We start from the raw sequence: 19,156 nt of genomic DNA on the forward strand, positions 1-19,156 counted from the left end.
CAAGGTGCTTGAAGGTGCTTTGGGCTTTGGCCAAACAAGTTGCATTCTGAACAGAGCTTTTAAAGAACAAGCATAAACAGTGTACACAATACGTAGAGTTGTGCCCATCAAGGCAGCCCGTGTCAATGTCCAGATTTGGTGACTGGTCACAGGTCACTTGGTGTCCAACTGGTTTTTCTTGGCCTTTCAGGGGAAAATGGAAGGCTTCTCCTCAGGTGGGCACAATAACACGAACTCTAATGATGTCAAATTCTGGTGCAGTGACAGCACCGTCTCGTGGACCTGGGGGACTTTTTGATGTTTGTGGGAGTTGGGATTCTAAGTTGGTCAGTGAGATGGACGGCATTGAGACCAAAGAGGAAATGGATCAGGGCCCCTCCAGGGATGACATCTGCTTTCATTGTGTAATAACACAAAGAGTGTTGACTCTAGATTGTTGGCTGAATACTTCTCTCTGTCCCCTCAGTGGGATACTTAGGAATGATGGCGAGCTTGTTGGGGGTGAGGAGGAATTCAGTCTGACAACCCAAACAATAAAGTCAATCATAAAATTCGGGTAGACAAATGAAACTCTTGGGAATCAAATCTTCCGACTGCCAAGTTTCTCTACTTTTAAATTGATCACTGTGGATAATATCAGAGATGAGCGCATAGAGAAGAGAATTTGAACGCTCTGTTCCTCTATGAGGAGAAGGTGGTTGAATTTTTTTAGAACTAAGCGGAGGCATCTGGTTCGTTTACATTAAGCGTCTTGAAGTACCAGCCGGGGACTGGGCTGACCGCCATTTCTGTAATAAGGTAGTAAGTCATGCGGATGGTTAAAGAAGAAAGAAGCACCCCGCCCCTGCTCTGCTCAGCCAATTAGCAGTCAGCCCTCTGGGCCCTTTTGTTAGTTACTGCCAGACACAACTTATACAATGGAATCCAGCCTTTTATTTAATTATACTAATCTATTCCAGCAACTTCAAATACCAACAATGCCAATAACAAAGTTCATTTTAAAAATAGAGGTCTTGTTTAATTTTTATTCTTCAACCATAATACCCTTTACAAGGTTGCCATCTGAGAATTTTTAGCTCCGTCTCAGCCTCAGGATGTTAGGGGAATTTGTGTTGAATATAGACAAGTCTGAAGCAAGAAGACGGTGGCTGAATCTCTTCTCTCAACGGGGTGATAAATCTGTCGAGGTCTGTGCTATCCAGTAGACCTGTTTGCACTGACGAATGTTCTATTCTCTGTGCTTTGCAGCACAGTGGCTATTGAGCACGAGAAATGTGGCCAGTACAACGGAGGAGCTGAGTTTACATTTTCTTTAATTTTGATGAATTTACGTTTCGATAACCACATGTGGCCACTGGCTCCTCGCCCAGGTCTAGAGTGTATTCTGAGGAAGGAAAAATGCAGTGTTCCATTGACTTCAACAAGTGAAGAAATGCATAGTTATGATGTGTACTGTTTAGAAACCCTTACCTCCTGCTTAGAGTTTGTTATTTGAAACACACTGTATCCTGAGACAGCCCAAAGGAGATCAGCATCTTTGAGGGGAGGTTTTAAGCTGACCCTGTGAAGACGGAAATCCACCTGGAAGGGAGATGGGTACCAGGTCTTTTTTTTTTTTTTTAATAGATCTTTATTGGAGTATAACTGCTTCACAATACTGTGTTAGTTTCTGTTGTACAGCAAGGTGAATCAGGCATATGCCGACATATATCCCCATATCCCCTCTCTCTTAAGCCTCCCTCCCACCCTCCCTACCCCACCCCTCTAGGTCATCGCAAAGCACCGAGCTGATCTCCCTGTGCTATGCGGCTGCTTCCCACTAGCTATCTACCTTACGTTTGGTAGTGTATATATGTCCATGCCTCTCTTTCACTTTGTCGCAGCTCACCCTTCCCCCTCCCCATATCCTCAAGTCCGTTCTCTAGTAGATCTGTGTCTTTATTCCTGTCTTACCCCTAGGTTCTTCATGACATTTTTTTTCCTTAAATTCCATGTATACGTGTTAGCATACGGTATTTGTCTTTCTCTTTCTGACTTACTTCACTCTGTATGACAGACTCTATGTCTATCCACCTCATTACAAATAGCTCAATTTCGTTTCTTTTTATGGCTGAGTAATATTCCATTGTACGTATGTGCCACATCTTCTTTATCCATTCATCCGATGATGGGCACTTAGGTTGTTTCCATCTCCGGGCTATTGTAAATAGAGCTGCAATGAACATTTTGGAACATGACTCTTTGAATTATGGTCTTCTCAGGGTATATGCCCAGTAGTGGGATTGCTGGGTCATATGGTAGTTCTATTTGTAGTTTTTTAAGGACCCTCCATACTGTTCTCCATAGTGGCTGTATCAATTTACATTCCCACCAACAGTGCAGGAGGGGTCCCTTTTCACCACACCCTCTCTAGCATTTACTGTTTGTAGATTGTTTGATGATGGCCATTCTGACCGGTGTGAGGTGATACCCCATTGTAGTTTTGATTTGTATTTCTCTAATAATTAGTGATGTTGAGCATCTTTTCTTTTTTTTTCTCTTTACTACTTTTTTTTGAATTTTTGAATTTTACTTATCTTTTTATACAGCAAGTTATTATTAGTCATCAATTTTTTACACATCAGTGTATACATGTCAATCCCAATCTCCCAATTCATCACACCACCACTCCCACCCCCACCCCCCCACTTTCCCCCTTTGGTGTCCATACGTTTGTTCTCTACATCTGTGTCTCTGTTTCTGCCCTGCAAACTGGTTTGTCTGTACCATTTTCTAGGTTCCACACATATGCATTAATATGCAATATTTGTTTTTCTCTTTCTGACTTACTTCACTCTGTATGATAGTCTCTATATCCATCCACATCTCTATATATGACCAATTTCGTTCCTTTTTATGGCTGAGTAGTATTCCATTGTATACATGTACCACATCTTCTTTATCCATTCATCTGTCGATGGGCATTGAGGTTGCTTCCATGACCTGGTTATTGTAAATAGAGCTGCAATGAACATTGGGGTGCATGTGTCTTTTTGAATTATGGTTTTCTCTGGGTATATGCACAGTAGTGGGATTGCTGGGTCATATGGTAATTTTATTTTTAGTATTTTAAGGAACCTCCATACTGTTCTCCATAGTGGTTGTATAAATTTACATTCCCATGAACAGTGCAAGAGGGTTCCCTTTTCTCCACACCCTCTCCAGCATTTGTTCTTTGTAGATTTTCTCATGATGCCCATTCTAACTGGTGTCAGGTGATACCTCACTGTGGTTTTGATGTGCATTTCTCTAATAATTAGTGATGTTGAGCAGCTTTTCATGTGCTTCTTGGCCATCTGTATGTCTTCTTTGGAGAAATGTCTATTTAGGTCTTCTGCCCATTTTTGGATTGGGATGTTTGTTTTTTTAATATTGAGCTGCATGAGCTGTTTATATATTTTGGAGATTAATCCTTTGTCCATTGATTCGTTTGCAAATATTTTCTCCCATTCTGAGGGTTGTCTTTTCATCTTGTTTGTAGTTTCCTTTGCTTTGCAAAAGCTTTTAAGTTTCATTAGGTCCCATTTGTTTATTTTTGTTTTTATTTCGATTACTCTAGGAGGTGGATCAAAAAAGATCTTGCTGTGATTTATGTCAAAGAGTGTTCTTCCTATGTTTTCCTCTAAGAGTTTTATAGTGACCAGTCTTACAGTTAGGTCTCTAATCCATTTTGAGTTTATTTTTGTGTATGGTGTTAGGGAGTGTTCAAATTTCATTCTTTTACATGTAGCTGTCCAGTTTTCCCAGCACCACTTATTGAAGAGACTGTCTTTTCTCCATTGTATATCCTTGCCTTCCTTTGTCATAGATCAGTTGACCATAGGTGCCTTGGTTTATCTCTTGGCTTTCTATCGTGTTCCATTGATCTATATTTCTGTTTTTGTCAGTACCATCCTGTCTTGATTACTGTAGCTTTGTAGTATAGTTTGAAGTCAGAGAGACTGATTCCTCCATTCCGTTTTTCTTTCGCAAGATTGCTTTGGCTTTTTGGGGTCTTTTGTGTTTCCATATGAAGTGTAAATTTTTTTGTTCTAATTCTGTGAAGAATGCCATTGATAGTTTGATAGGGTTTGCACTGAATCTGTAGATTGATTTGGGTAGTATAGTCATTTTCACAACATTGATTCTTCCAATCCAAGAACATGGTGTATTTCTCCATCTGTTTATATCATCTTTGATTCCTTTCACCAGTATTTTATAGTTTTCTGAGTACTAATCTTTCATCTCCTTAGGTAGGTTTATTCCTAGGTAATTTATTCTTTTTGTTACAATGGTAAATGGGATTGTTTCCTTAATTTCTCTTTCTGATTTTTCATTGTTAGTGTATAGGAATGCAAGAGATTTCTGTGTATTAATTTTGTATCCTGCAACCTTACCAAATTCATTAATTAGTTCTAATAGTTTTCTGGTGGCATCTTTAGGATTTTCTATATATAATATCATGTCATCTGCAAACAGTGACAGTTTTGCTTCTTCTTTTCCAATTTGTGTTCCTTTTTTTGCCTTTTCTTCTCTGATTGCCATGGCTAGGACTTCCAAAACCATGTTGAATAAGAGTGGTGAGTGGACACCCTTGTCTTGTTCCTGATCTTAGTAGAAATGCTTTCAGTTTTTCACCATTGAGAATGATGTTTGCTGTGGGTTTGTCATATATGGCCTTCATTATGTTGAGGTAGGTTCCCTCTATTCCCATTTTCTGGATAGTTTTTATCATAAATGGGTGTTGAATTTTGTTGAAAGCTTTTTCCGCATCTATTGAGATGATCATATGGTTTTTCTTCTTCAATTTGTTAATATGGTGTATCACATTGATTGATTTGTGTATACTGAAGAATCTTTTTTTTTTTTTTTTTTTTTGCGGTACGCGGGCCTCTCACTGTTGTGGCCTCTCCTGTTGCGGAGCACAGGCTCCGGACGCGCAGGCCCAGTGGCCATGGCTCACGGGCCCAGCCGCTCCGCGGCATGTGGGATCTTCCCGGACCGGGGCACGAACCCGTGTCCCCTGCATCGGCAGGCGGACTCTCAACCACTGCGCCACCAGGGAAGCCCTATGATCCTTTTAATATGTTGTTGGATTCTGTTTGCTAGTATTTGTTCAGGATTTTTGCATCTATGTTCATCAGTGATATTGGTCTATAATTTTCTTTTTTTGTGATATCTTTTTTCTGGTTTGGGTATCAGGGTGATGGTGGCTTTGTAGAATGAATTTGGGAGTGTTCGTCCCTCTGCAATTTTTTGGATGAGTTTGAGAAGGAATGGTGTTAGCTCTTCTCTAAATATTTAATAGAATTCGTCTGTGAAGCCCTCTGGTCCTGGACCTTGGTTTGTTGGAAGATTTTTAATTATAGTTTCAATTTCATTACTAGTGATAGGTCCGTTTATATTTTCTAATTATTCCTGGTTCAGCCTTGGGAAATTGCACCTTTCAAAGAATTTGTCCATTTCTTCGTGGTTGTCCATTTTATTAGCATACAGTTGTTTGTAGTAGTCTTTTGTAATCCTTTGTATTTCTGTGGTGTCAGTTGTGATTTCTCCTTTTTCATTTCCAATTTTATTGATTTGTGTCCTCTCCGTTTTTTTCTTGATGAGGCTGGCTAACAGTTTATCAATTTTGTTTATCTTGTCAAAGAACCAGCTTTTAGATTTATTGATCTTTGCTATTGTTTTCTTCATATTCTATTTCATTTATTTCTGCTCTGATATTTATGATTTCTTTCCTTCTACTGACTTTGGGTTTTCTTTACTCTTCTTTCTCTAGTTGCTTTAGTTGTACAGTTAGATTGTTTATTTAAGATTTTTCTTGTTTCTTGAGGTGAGGTTGAATTGCTATAAACTTCTCTCTTAGAACTGCTTTTGCTGCATCCCATAGATTTTGGGTTGTTGTGTTTTCATTGTCATTAGTTTCTATGTTTTTTAAAATTTCTTCTTTGCTTTCTTCAGTGATCTCTTGGTTATTTAGTAATGCACTGTTAGCCTCCATATACCTGTGGTTTTTACAGTTTTTTTTTCCTGTAATTGATTTCCAGTCTCATAGCGTTGTGATCAGAAAAGCTGCTTGATATGATATGATTTCAATTTTCTTAAATTTTCTGAAGCTTGATTTGTGACCCAAGATGTGATCTATCCTGAAGAAATTTCCATGTGCACTTGAAAAGAAAGAAGTGTATTCTGCCACTTTGGGGTGGAATGTTGCATAAATATCAATTAAATGTAACTGGTCTATTGTGTCATTTAAAGCTTATTTATTTAAAGCTTATGTGTTTCCTTATTTATTTTCTCTTTGGATGATCTGTCCATTGGTGTAAGTGGGATGTTAAAGTCCCCTAGTATTATTGTGTTACTGTCGATTTCCCCTTTCATGGTTGTTAGCATGCCTCATATACTCAAGTGCTCCTATGTTGGGTCCATAAACATTTATAATTGTTATATCTTCTTGGATTGATCCCTTGATCATTATGTAGTGTTCTTCTTTATCTCTTGTCCTTGTTTATCTCTTGTAGCAGTCTTTATTTTAAAGTCTATTTTATCTGATACGAGTATTGCTACTCCAGCTTTCTTTTGATTTCCATTTGCATGGAATATCTTTTTCTATCCCTTCACTTTCAGTCATATGTGTCCCTAGGTCTGAAGTGGGTCTCTTATAGACAGCATATATATGGCTCTTGTTTTTGTATCCATTCAGCCAGTCTGTGTCTTTTGGTTGGGACATTTAATCCATTTACATTCAAGGCTATTATCGATATGTATGTTCCTATTACCATTTTCTTAATTGTCTGGGGTATGTTTTTGTGGGTCTTTTTCTCCTCTTGTGTTTCCCGCCTAGAGAAATTTCTTTAACATTTGTTGTAAAGCTGGTTTTGTGGTGCTGAATTCTCTTAGCTTTTGCTGGTCTGAAAAGCTTTTGATTTCTCCATTGAATCTGAATGAGATCCCTGCTAGGTAGAGTAATGTTGGTTGTAGATTTTTCTCTTTCATCACTTTAAGTATATCCTGCCACTCCCTTCTGGCCTGCAGATTTTCTGCTGAAAAGTCAGGTGATAACCTTATGGGGATTCCTTTGTATGTTATTTTTTGTTTTTCCCTTGCTGCTTTTAATATTATTTCTTTGAATTTAATTTTTGTTAGTTTGATTAATATGTGTCTTTGTGTATTTCTCCTAGGTTTTATACTGTATGGGACTCTCTGAGCTTCCTGGACTTGGGTGACTATTTCCTTTCCCATGTTAGGGAAGTTTTTGGCTATAATCTCTTCAAATATTTTCTCAGACCCTTTGTTTTTCTCTTCTTCCTCTGGGACCCCTATTATTCGAATGTTGGTGCATTTAGTGTTGTCCCAATGGTCTCTGAGATTGTCTTCAATTCTTTTCAGTCTTTTTTCTTTATTCTGCTCCTCAGCAGTTATTTCTACCATTTTGTCTTCCAGCTCACTTATTCATTCTTCTGCCTCAGTTATTCTGTTATTGATTCCTTCTAGTGTATTTTTCATTTCAGTTATTGTGCTGTTCATCTCTGTTTGTTCTTTAGTTCTTCTAGATCTTTGTTAAATATTTCTTCTATTTTCTCAATCTGTGCCTCCATTCTATTTCTGAGATTCTGGATCATCTTTTCCATCAGTACTCTGAATTCTTTTTCAGGTAGATTGACTATTTCCTCTTCATTTTTTTGGTCTTGTAGATTTTTACTTTGTTCCTTCATCTTTGACATATTTTTTTCCCATCTCATTTTTTTTCTTTTCTTATGAGTGGGGTTGTGCTCCTGTCTTTCTGGTTGTTTGGCCTGAGGCTTCCAACACTGGAGTTTGTAGGCTGTTGGGTAGAGTTGGGTCTTGGTGCTGAGATGAGGACCTCACTCCAATGAATATTCCCTGGATTCTGAGGTTCTCTGTTAGTCCAGTGGTTTGGACTTGGAGCTCCCACCGCAGGAGCTTTGGCCTGACCCCCGGCTCATGAACCAAGATCCTGCAAGCTGTGTGGGGTGGTTAAAAAAAAAAAAAAAAGGAGAACCATAACAAAGTAAAAAATAAAATTAGACTAGGAAACTAACAGCTGTGTTAGTTTCCTAGACTAAAAATAAAAATATAGATGAAACAACAACTGGAAAGTAAAACAGAACCACAATAGTAAAAAAGAGGAAGAGAAAAAAGAAAAGGTGGAAAAGGCCTTGGCTGTGGAGGGCAGGGCCTGAGCAGGGGTGAGGTTTGAGCAGTGAGTGGGGCCTATGCTTAGGATCCATGGGGCTGGAAAAGGCGGGGGGGTGTGGTGGGTGGGACTTAGGCTCAACAGAACAGAAGGGCCCAGCTGTGCCCCTGCCTCTGGTCTCAGAGGGTGGGGGACCTCACCTGGGAACCCAGCAGGTTTCCTGGGCTTGAGTGGGTGGGGCAAATGCCCTCCACTCCTCTACCACTCCTCCGGTCCCAGAGGGCTCCTCCCGCCTGCCTCTCCTGATCTCCCCAGCCTCCCTCCTATGCCCCCAGGACCCACGCACCCAGAGGGGACTTTGGAGGTTGGGAGACTGGCCTGGGAGCTCAGCAGGCTTCCTGTGCCTGAGTGGGTGGGGCAAACCCTCTCTGCTCCTTTCCTACTCCTCTGGTCCTGAAGGGTCCCTCCCGTCTGCCTCTCCTGTTCTCTCCCGGCCTTGCTCCTATGTCCCCAGGACCAACTCAGCCCAGAGGGGACCTCTGAGGGCATAGGACCCAGCCTGAGAGCCCAGCAGATTTCCCCGGCCGATTGGGCAGGGGAAATGCTGGGCCCCTGATCTGAGCCCCTGAGGTCCCTCCAGGAGTGGGAACCCCTCCCCCCTCTCAGCCACCCTTCAAGGGTGCCGGTCCTGTCTAGCATCCACTTCTCCTTCCCCCTCAGTCCCCCCACATCCTACTGGTTCGCTTGGGGGTTCTTCCCATCTCCTTGGGTGTCGGGGTCCCCCACCCAGCACCATGTCTTCTCAATCACAGAACCACCCCGACTCAGCAACTCTTACAGCCCAACTGGGTGGGCCAAGTCACAACAAGAGGGCCATTCAGCTTTTGCTATCATGGGCTCTGCCCTGATGGAGATGTGTTCTTCTATGACTGAATGTTCAGGTGTAGGCATATTTGAGGGTCCCAGACATTTCCTACCGGCTCAGAGTCAGCCCTTTCATGGACATTAACACCCACCTCTAGTTCCTCTCATAATAATTTTGGCTCAGACGCTGGCATTTCCCTCCCAGGGAGGTTTGCCTTTCTGCAAATGTTGCTCATTCTGATCCAATCAGCGCAAACCCTGTAACAGGGCATCAGGAGAGTTTCTGAACTGTACACACTTCTGTTAGTGGGAGTGTTCAATCTAAGCTGACCCAACACCAATGATTAAAGAAAAGAATATTGCATGAGAATCCGATTGTGGTTAATCTAGATAGAGAACAGCAAGGGCAGGGTGAATGGAGATAGAAAGTTCTGAGGAAATTCTCATTAACATGAGAACATCTTATTCCAGGTCTACTGACTCTTTTCAGCTACTAGGCTGAGCTGAAGAATTGGGTCAAAGCTCTCTCCAACCCTATTTTCTCTCAGTAGCTTACTTCCCTTCCTTCCTCTGAGCTATGCCTCAACCAATGAACATGAAATTTGTCCTCATAAGCCTATTGCAATGGTTTTTGGATGTCAGGACTTTGCACTTTCTTCATGCTTTAATTTTCATGGCTGGTGACACAGACAATCCAAGATAAGGCCATTTGAAATAAACTGATCAATCAGAATTGTGTATCCTGAAGGTGTTGCCAGGCCTCTTTCCTTGGTCAGAGATAAAAGCAATTATTTACTGCTCAATGGAAAAAAAAAAACCCAAGAATCTTATGTACCATGTAATGATCATCTACCAGTGTTGAAGACATTGAGACAATGGGTCCATGTTTTTCTTTTTCTAAAACAGCCAGTGGTCAATGAAGTAAGGTACGGGAAGGAAAGACTTCCCGTATTCATTTGTGGAGTTTTTGTTTCTACTATCACCACTGCACAAATACAAAGGGTCTTCTTCATGATATGCACATGCTCCTGTTGTTCCCTTGAGTTGAACCTCTATGGTCACATTTCTCTTTTCCTTCTGTTGGTAGCATTCATTGTTCATCCACGGTGCTGACATTGTCAAATCGCCACAGCTGGCTGGCTTTTCCATCACACTCACGTAAATACAAATCTTTATTGTTTTCCTGCATCACAGCTTCTATGCATTTCCCAGAAAGAATGTGAACAATCATTCCATTCTGAAAAGGGAGAAGAAAAGGAAAAAAAAAAAAGAAAATGAGTTGGTCCCCCACAATCAGTCAGCAAAGAAGGAAATTTCTAAGATTTGTGCTAATCATTAAGAGAATAATAAAGGTGATATGAACTGGCCTGGTAAGGAATTGGAGTATTTTGGTTACTATATAATATAATTTAGGTAACCCTAAAATTTAAATATCATACAGAGCCTTGGGGTCATTAATTCAATTATTATTATTGTGGTTGGGTAATTATGCCATTTCTTGGAGAGTTCTGGCTAGTAAAATGCCAGTGTAAAGATCATGTTCAATCATTATACTGTATTGTTGACATTCATTGTTATCACTGTACTTGTAAATTTCTGATTTCAGAAGGATTTCATTTAATCTCTGCCCTCTGTTAATCCTGCAATTTAGTACTGCTGCCACCAGGCTGCAGTATACAGTAAGACTTTAAGGATACACTGAAGGCCCGAATCAGCCCTGTTTGGAAGACCATAGCTGCTTCCTGCCCAAAATCTACCAAACTTAATACTGAATGTAGCCATCCCCTTTTCAAGAAAAAAATCAATTTCTTTATGAAAAGTTAAACAACCTTAACCAACAGTGCTGATAATGTCCATTTATTTATTTAGAGATATAATCACATGCCCTAAATACAACTCAGCGGATTTTAGTATATTCACAAAGTATATGCAACCATCACCTCTATCTAATTGCAGAAAATTTCATCACTGTAAAAAGAAATGTACTATTCATTAGCAGTCACTTCCCATTCCTGCTTCCTTCCAGCCACTGGAAATCGTTAATCTAGTTTCTGTGTTTATGGATTTGTCTCTTCCTGACATTTCATATAAATCGAATCATATAATAGATGGCCTTTTGCGACGGGCTTCTTTCACTTTGCATGGTATTTTCAAGTTTCATCCATATTGTAGCACAAAATAGTACCCAATTTCTTCCTTTCTTTCTTTCTTTTTAGTGGTAAAAATATGTAACATAAAACTTTCTACCTTAACCATTTTTAAGTGTAAAATTTAGTAATGTTAAGTATATTCACTTTGTTGTGAAACAGATCTCCTTTTTTGAATGAAGAACTTTTTCTTCATTCAAAACAAACTCTATACCCATTAAACAACAACTTCCCTCTCCTCACTTCCCCTCGTGCCTGGTAACCACCACTCTATTTTCTGTTTTTATGAATATGACTTCTCTATATATTTCATATAAGTTTAACCATACAGTATTTGTCTTTTTGTGACTGGCTTATTTCACTTAGCATAATGTCCTCAAGCTTCAGCCATGTTGAAGCAAATGACAGGATTTCCTTCTTTCTTAAGGTGGGAAAATAGTCCATTGTATGTATATAGCACATTTTGTTTATTCATTCATCAATCACTGGACCCTTGGGTTGCTTCCACCTATTGACTATTGTGAATACTGCTGCTATGAACAGTATCTTGCTCCTTTTTATGGCTGAATGAGAATACTTTTTTAAAGCCTTATTTTTTAATGCCTGAAAGATGCTGGGTGTATCTTAGTCACTAATCTTTTACATATTATTTTTAAATGCTGTTTCTAAATCTATCTTATCCAGAGGACTTGCTTAGAATGATCCTTTATGATCATTCATAAAGGGCCTTAACTTGGTTTCTAAGAATTCTTTGAGCATGTGTGGGCCCCCTGAGGCCTAGGTTCACTTGTCACCAAAGCCCCAAGAGCTTTGTTCTCAACTGTTTATCGTGAGCTCAGCTTAAGTTTTACACTATACGATTTTCCTCTTTCACAGCCTGCTTTAAGAGTACTGATGCATGGAGTTCTGCTTAGTTATTTAATCCCCCCCCCCGTTATTCCCAAGCAAAAGTTGAAGAAAGGCATGTTTAAAAGATGTGTGTATTAATCTGTTTGTTTGTATACTTGTACCCTAACTCATTTCAGAAGGGATTTGAGGTGAAGGAAAAACTATGTATGGACAGTTATTGTTGATACTGTCACCTTCCAATCCCAATCCTGTAAACGGCTCACTCTCCCTAAATACTTACACTCCTCCTATTTCCTGATACTTACACTCCTCCTATTTCCTCTTTATTGATGCATAACCTCTGGAAAGGATCTCAAGCTTCTCTCTGGAGTCATGGGAATCAAAGCCTTACTAAACTGATGAAATGCTCAGAGTGGAATCTGCAAAGGAAGAAAGAACGATCTACATCCTCATCTATCTGGTTGTGGAACAGGAGGCAGGCCTTTCCATTGCCCCTAAAACCACACCACCAACGTGGTTGACTGTTTCTGTAACACGCTCCATGGTCCTACTTGTGACCTAAGCTAATAAACTTTAAAAAGAGGCTGTCTCCTCTCTCCACCATATCAAGACCAGAGCTATACAGAAACCTGGCAAATCAGTACATTTCAAGATGCTGGTGGTTAACTTTGCTGCAAGGTTGGCTTCACCTCCCCCTGAGGCCTTAGTGCCAAGTCACTCAGTTCAACAGCAGGGACACAGGCTTGTATGGTAATACTTGACCTCTTGGAAGAGCCTGAGACACGCACCAGCCAGCCGCCCCGCTGAATCCTTCCTAGCTGGGTTACTTACCTCCTGGTAGTCCCAGTGCTGCCGATGGATGTCAGGGCCTCCCTTGGTGCAGTTCTGCAGAATCACCTGCTCTCGCCTGACATCGAAGCACAGGTGGTGGGGGCTGCCATAGTAGATCTCCTTCCTGCCCATGTGATCCAGGTGCTGGGACAGAGGGAAATGGCTGTTAGCACAGCTAGAAGGAGATCCTCTCCAAAGCTGGAGGTAAAGGAAGGAGAGCTCACTGCAATAGGGCTGAGGTCTGGGGGCAACTTTCAGATTCTACTGGGGTCAGCAAGACCCTATCTCATAGTCAAGTCCACAGATATGATGCCGGACTAGCCCTGGCCTCTGAAATCTCCACATTCCATCTACTTTTGCATTCATATTTATACATTCTGGAAAGTTCCTCCATTATTCTATTTACTGTATCATAGGTGAGGCCATAAAGGATGCTGTGTGTTTTGTGAGGGTACAGTTGGAAGGGCAGATGAGGAAACTCCTGAGGCCCAAGTGGATCTCTTTCTGGAGACGTCTGTGCTGGCCCTGCAAGTGATTTTCCTTCTGTCTTTTGTATCTGCTGACTCTCACTCATGGTTTGCATTTCCTCCTGGGTTCCGTAGGACTGGATCATGCATTCCTTTGCAGAGGGGCTTTAGCTGCGGGAAGCTCGTGGGCCCAGGTTGGAAACACATCCTGATAAAACCATTTTCCGTTTGTTCCTGCTAAATGCAGCCTGAACTAATTTTTACGCTAACTGTGGCTGGGAGACGGGGTTGGCTTCATGGGCATGTGACCTGTGTAACTGCAGGGGCCTCATGCTTAGAAGGGTTTAATGTTCTTGGTGTAATATATTTGGTTTAATGCTGATGCTGTCTAGGAATTCTTAATAATTGTTGAGTGATAGGTCTCACCATCTTCATTTGCACTGAGCCCAACAAGTTAGGTAGCCAGTCCCACCTGAGGATTCCCAGACAACACAGTTCCTATAAATTTGAACCCTAAACCCACGTCGGACACAAGCTTGTGGTTAAAAATTTTCAGGGAAGAGTCATTTTCTCCAACGCAAAGACCTGTCTACAGACCTGCTTCCTTGTCATCTTCTGGTGGCAATAGGTAGTCTTTTCTAGTCCCAGTTTTCACAGATAGGTTACTCTGTGAAGGTCAAAGCTGGCTTTGTATGGGTGTCCCATTTCCAACCCCTCATCTGTCATGGGCTGAAGATGGGCTTTCGTCACTATCTCCTGCTTGGAACCAACGCCTCTGGGTTCCTGAGGTTTGACAGAAACTGTCCCCTTCACCCTGCAGGAGAGCTTGGCCATGGCCCTATGACTCTATTTCAGTTGCCTCTGGATTCGGGGCCCCTGGAGATTTCCCTTTGTTATAAACATAGTTACTTACGCATAAAAGAGGGTGTTTCTTCTTTTTTATATGGCATATGGTGCTTTCAGCTTAGCAAGTTCACAATTTTTCTGGATACAGAAGCCCTTGCTAATCCCCACCTCCCCACCAAGAATGTAAATAAATAAATAAATCCAAAAGCTAACATTCTTTTTGCACCATTATCCCCAGTTGCAGATGAGGAAACCAAGACTCAGAGAGGTTAAGAGGCCTGCCTGATGTCACACAGCTAGAAGGTGAGCTATTTCCACCATCACAGAGCTATCTCTCTGTCCTCCTGTGCCAGGTGTGAGTGCCCATTGGGGTGTTCTAGAACATTGGTAAAAGGGCAAAACTGAAAGGGGACAAATGGATACTGAGAACTTGCTTCTCCGGGTGTCCTCCAGGCCCAGGGCCTTCCCCTAGGGTCCCAGAGCCTCGCCAGTCCTGCCTGCAGGGCTGGACCCTCCAAGACTTGTTCTGCCTTTCACCCCAGGCTCTTGGGGCCTCACCTGACTCGTTTGATCAATATCTCCAGGAAGTTACACTTTGTTGTTTGTTTTTTAATACAGGCCTTTGGGGTAGGACAACTTATGCAAAGGCCCCATCACAGGCTGAAAAGAGAAAGGTTTGGGGGGCAGGCTAGACTTTCCAGGTTGTCATCCAAGTTGTGATAAGAAGTGGACACACCAACCTTCATCCGGCATCATGGGGACGTCCCACAACCTGGGCAGTTATTCCTGAGATGGAAATTTGAAGAGGAGAAATACCCTAACATAGAAGGAGACCTTCCTGATATCCAAGGAGCCCACATGGTGCCGGAAGGACCCTCTGTCTCTAGATTCTTCCCCTGACTCAGTGTGGATTTCAAACCTGATTCAGATCCCTTCTGGCCATATGTACCCACGAGCAGGACCTCTGGCTCAAGGAGAGACTCTCCCTGTGGTCAGTGCCTGCCAGTCACTTTCAGTGTCGCCCTTTGGGCCATAAACTTTTGTTGTCACAGGGCAACCCCGCCCTTCCTCGGTACCGAAGGGTCCAGCCATGCTGCAGAGTGAGGCCCCGGGAAATCCATGGAGTTGGTCTCCAGTGCGCCCCAGGAGAGCTCGTGTGCTCTTTCCCTCCCATCCCCAGGGGCGTTTGTACCCTCTGCCTTCCTCCTGACCATGCAGTGGAAGCCTTTCTCCCTGTGGAAGGAGTTTCACAAACCACATTGCTGTGTGTGTGGGAAACGTTCCCAATGAGGCCACAGCTCTGAAGCCCGATGACCCCATCTGTGTGTAAGGTCTCCGCTGACAAGTGAGGCAGAGGGTCACCAGAGGCCATGAGCCTTGCCTACCCAGATCCAGCCCTCTCCCCACTTCACACACACACACACACCCCCCAGGCTCCTGTGATGACCTAAAGTTCCCCCTCTGGCCCAGAAGTATTGGCCCCCATAGATCCCCATTAAATGCCTGAAAGACACAGCATACCTACTCTGGGCAGGACTCAGCGTCAGAAGCCTGGAGTCTTAGGAACACAGTCATGAGCTATGGGTTTGAGGCACTGCTGCAAATGGGTAACATTTTCCAGGGTCCCCTCGATTCCTCAGTGTTTCTGTGCCTATAGTGCCTGCTCGGTGACCCACTTTCTCCATCTCTGGTTCTAGTTGGCTAACAATCTTGAGCTGGTCCAGATGTTTCAGAAAGGTGCCCTGGTGGAAATTTGCCTGCACACAGGTTTTCTTTGCCCTCTGATTATAGATTTTTAATTTAAATGGGGAGCTTTTCCATTTTATAAATAAGTTCGTTTGTATCATTTTTTTAGATTCCACATATAAGAGATATGTTAGGATATTTGTCTTTCTCTGTCTGACTTACTTCACTTAGGATATTCACAGAACAGAAACAGACTCAGACATAGAAAACAAACTTACGGTTACCAAAGGGGAAAAGGCGGGGAGGGATAAATTACGAGTTTGGGATTAGCAGATACAAACTACTATATATAAAATAGATAATCAACAAGGTCCAACTGTATAGCACAGGGAACTATATTCAATATCCAGTAATAAGGTATAATGGAAAAGAATCTGAGAAAAATTATATATATATATTTATATATGTATAACTGAATCACTGTGCTGTACACCAGAAACTAACACAACATTGTAAATCAACTATACTTCGATAAAAAAAAAAGAAAAAGATGGGGATCCTTTCCATAAACTCTGGATTTCCAGTGTCTTTTAAATTTTTGGATGATCTTGTAATACTGGATCTGGTTTCATACAAAACGAAAGACATTTACTGAGGCTGGGGCAGGCGCTCCTCTGTGACAACAGCCTCCGCCCAGCTCCCTGTGTTTGTTTCCTTTATCCACTTAAACCCTGGAGACACACCTGAGTTTGAAGCCCCTGGACTAGCCACTCTCCAAGCCTCGGTTTCCTCATCTGTCAGATGAAGACATTGGCTAAACAGCCTCGCCATGTCCCTCGAGCTCAGATGCTCATATTCTCTGATGGGTCCACATTTGGGCTTGGGGCTGGGGCAGGTTGGGGAATGGGTCGTCAGAGTGGGGGACCACGCACAGTCAAGGGACATGGGACCACTGAAAGGAGATGCCCCAAAGGGAAGGGAGGGCCATCCCAGCAAAGACCCCTTGCAGGTCTGAGAACACTGACCACCCACCTGCTGCTGCTGGCTGTCACTGCAAGGAGCTAGCATCATGGCACAGCCCAGGACGTCCCCTTCTGCCAAGCAGTCTGCACAGAAGCCAAGTCCGGTGTTGTGGAGCTGTAAGCAACGTTCACAGAAGTGAATCCCGCCCTCTGCTGCAAAGATGCCCTCTGTTGGCCACTCCTTCACCCTCTGCAGTGTAGCTCAAGGTTCCATGCTCAGATCATAAAAATGATCGAGGTCAAGCTGAAGCCAGTGACCCTAAGGACAGGCCTCCTGAAGGAGGTGACAGCACCTGTCCTGGTGAAGGGGCCCTGGGATGGGTTATGGGGCAGCCCAGCCACCCCCCACAAGGAGGCCCTGCTGAGCTGGGACTGGGTGGCCAGGGTCATGGAAGAGCATCTGAACTTCAGCTCCTATCCTGGGAGACCACCCAACCCCTTCTCTTCCTCTCTCTCTGCACTTTGTTTTTGTTTTTTTTTTTGCGGTACGCAGGCCTCTCGCTGCTGTGGCCTCTCCCGTTGCGGAGCACAGGCTCCGGACGTGCAGGCTCAGTGGTCATGGCTCACGGGCCCAGCCGCTCCGTGGCATGTGGGATCTTCCCAGACCGGGGCACGAACCCGTGTCCCCTGCATCGGCAGGCGGACTCTCAACCACTGCGCCACCAGGGAAGCCCTCTGCACTTTGTTTTTATCATGACTTGCCTTTCCAGAGAACCTGGGCCTGCGTTCGGATGGGTAGAGCTCGGGATAGATGTTGGCCAGAAACCAGTGGAAGGTCCGACAGCCCAGCCTCCTCTGCAGCTGCTGGCGTTCAGTGCAGTCTGGCTTCCCAGCCTGGGGAGGAGAGAGACACAGGCGGCAGGACGGAGAAAGCTGGTTTTACATCACAGTTCATGTGCTGGGAAGCACAGAGGTGTCTGGGAGCAAGCTGAAGGAGGGGGACAGCAAGCATCACTGTGAACCACGTCCCACATTAAATAGCATTTACATGTCACGCCATCAGAACGGCGCTGAGTGGTAGTGGACCAGGTGAAAATGCACTGTTTGCAGACATTTCATTAAATGTTTAAAATGTTTATTTTTCTGTGCCTTTTTGGGGATGTCCTTTATGTTTATATTTTATAGTAAAAAATACTTATATTTGTTTCACGTCTTGGGTAATTTTACACAACACTGTAAACCAATGTTATATTTGTTTCACATCTTAGGTAATTTCACAGCCTTGAGCACTTTGCCTGGGATGAAAGGGCCCTTGGAGACCCACTGCAGCACTCACTCCTCACCCAGCCTCTCCTCCGGCCACGGGACGAAGGATCACACCCCTTAGATGTGATGACAGAACCCCTACAGACATCAGGGGGTTCCAGGCCATGATGCCCCTGGGAGATGCTGGAAGAGACAGAGGACAACCCCGCCAGGTAGAGGAGCCCCTTGACAGGGGCCACTCATGGAAGTACTAGCCAGAAGCTTCTATCTGCCCTTCCAGGCGGGAGGGGAGGTGGTCCTGCACAGCCTCCACCTGGTGGCCCTGGGTGGGCACAGAAGACCCTGCCGGTCTCTCCCCTTACCTTGCTCAAGGAGAAGGCCTCCGGGCTGTGCCTGTAGAAGGTTTCTTTGAATGCACCCAGCCAGGTCTCAGCAATGCGAACCTTGTTCCGCAGGGTGGTCTCCCAGTCAAAAGGGGAGTGGGCATCCTGGTTTCGGTAGACGTGCCCCACCCGGGAGCAGGGAAGGATTTCGACGGAGCCCCTACAGAGCCAGGTCTGCAGAGAAAGGAGAAGATCAACACCTCTGTACTCCTCGCCAGCAACGTGGGGAGTGAGGGGCTGGCAAAATGCACCAGAAATCATGAGCACAAAAGAGAACGATGGTTCTTGTTCTCAGGATGGAGCAGGGTTTCCAGATCTGAGGGTTCTGGGCTGGGGAGGGACAAGGTGGGGAGAATGAGGGCGGTTGTCCTGGGTCAGAACTCGTGGTGTGAGGGGCTCACACCCCTTGCCACTACCTGTGGTTCCCCACCCCTACTGAAACACGTGACCAGATTCAGCACTTAGAGGATGCAGCCATGCCGTAGCTAGCGCCTGGATTCTCCGAAGGCTGCTTCCTCGGGGAAGAGGGTATACCTAGTGGCCAGGGAATTTCTAAAAGCTTGTGAAGTCTCCTGCTGCAAAGGCACCAGAAGCCATCTGTGTGGAGGTCAAAGCAAGCTTTCCTCAACCAGAACCTTTCTACTTCTGGAAATTTCTCTACTCTCCACTCACTCCCTCC

General features: G+C 43.7%; 2 protein-coding genes across 2 annotated transcripts in view; one reads left to right on the forward strand and one right to left on the reverse strand.

The window, feature by feature from the left end:
• The window catches only part of DPH3 (diphthamide biosynthesis 3), a 62,026-nt gene that overhangs the window by 33,438 nt on the left and 9,432 nt on the right, over nt 1-19,156 (forward strand). The window lies entirely within an intron of this gene.
• Nucleotides 9,756-19,156, reverse strand: part of GALNT15 (polypeptide N-acetylgalactosaminyltransferase 15) — a 39,754-nt gene continuing 30,353 nt past the window's right edge. Inside the window, exons 6-10 of the mRNA XM_004271932.4 lie at nt 18,457-18,651; nt 17,591-17,722; nt 16,899-17,003; nt 12,868-13,011; nt 9,756-10,277 (exon numbers count right to left, since the gene is read on the reverse strand). Coding sequence (XP_004271980.1) covers nt 10,131-10,277; nt 12,868-13,011; nt 16,899-17,003; nt 17,591-17,722; nt 18,457-18,651 — 723 coding nt within the window. The 3' untranslated portion in view covers nt 9,756-10,130. The remainder of the gene's footprint in view (nt 10,278-12,867; nt 13,012-16,898; nt 17,004-17,590; nt 17,723-18,456; nt 18,652-19,156) is intronic.

The sequence above is a fragment of the Orcinus orca genome, chromosome 5 (assembly GCF_937001465.1).
Source record: "Orcinus orca chromosome 5, mOrcOrc1.1, whole genome shotgun sequence".
NCBI classification, from domain to species: domain Eukaryota; kingdom Metazoa; phylum Chordata; class Mammalia; order Artiodactyla; family Delphinidae; genus Orcinus; species Orcinus orca.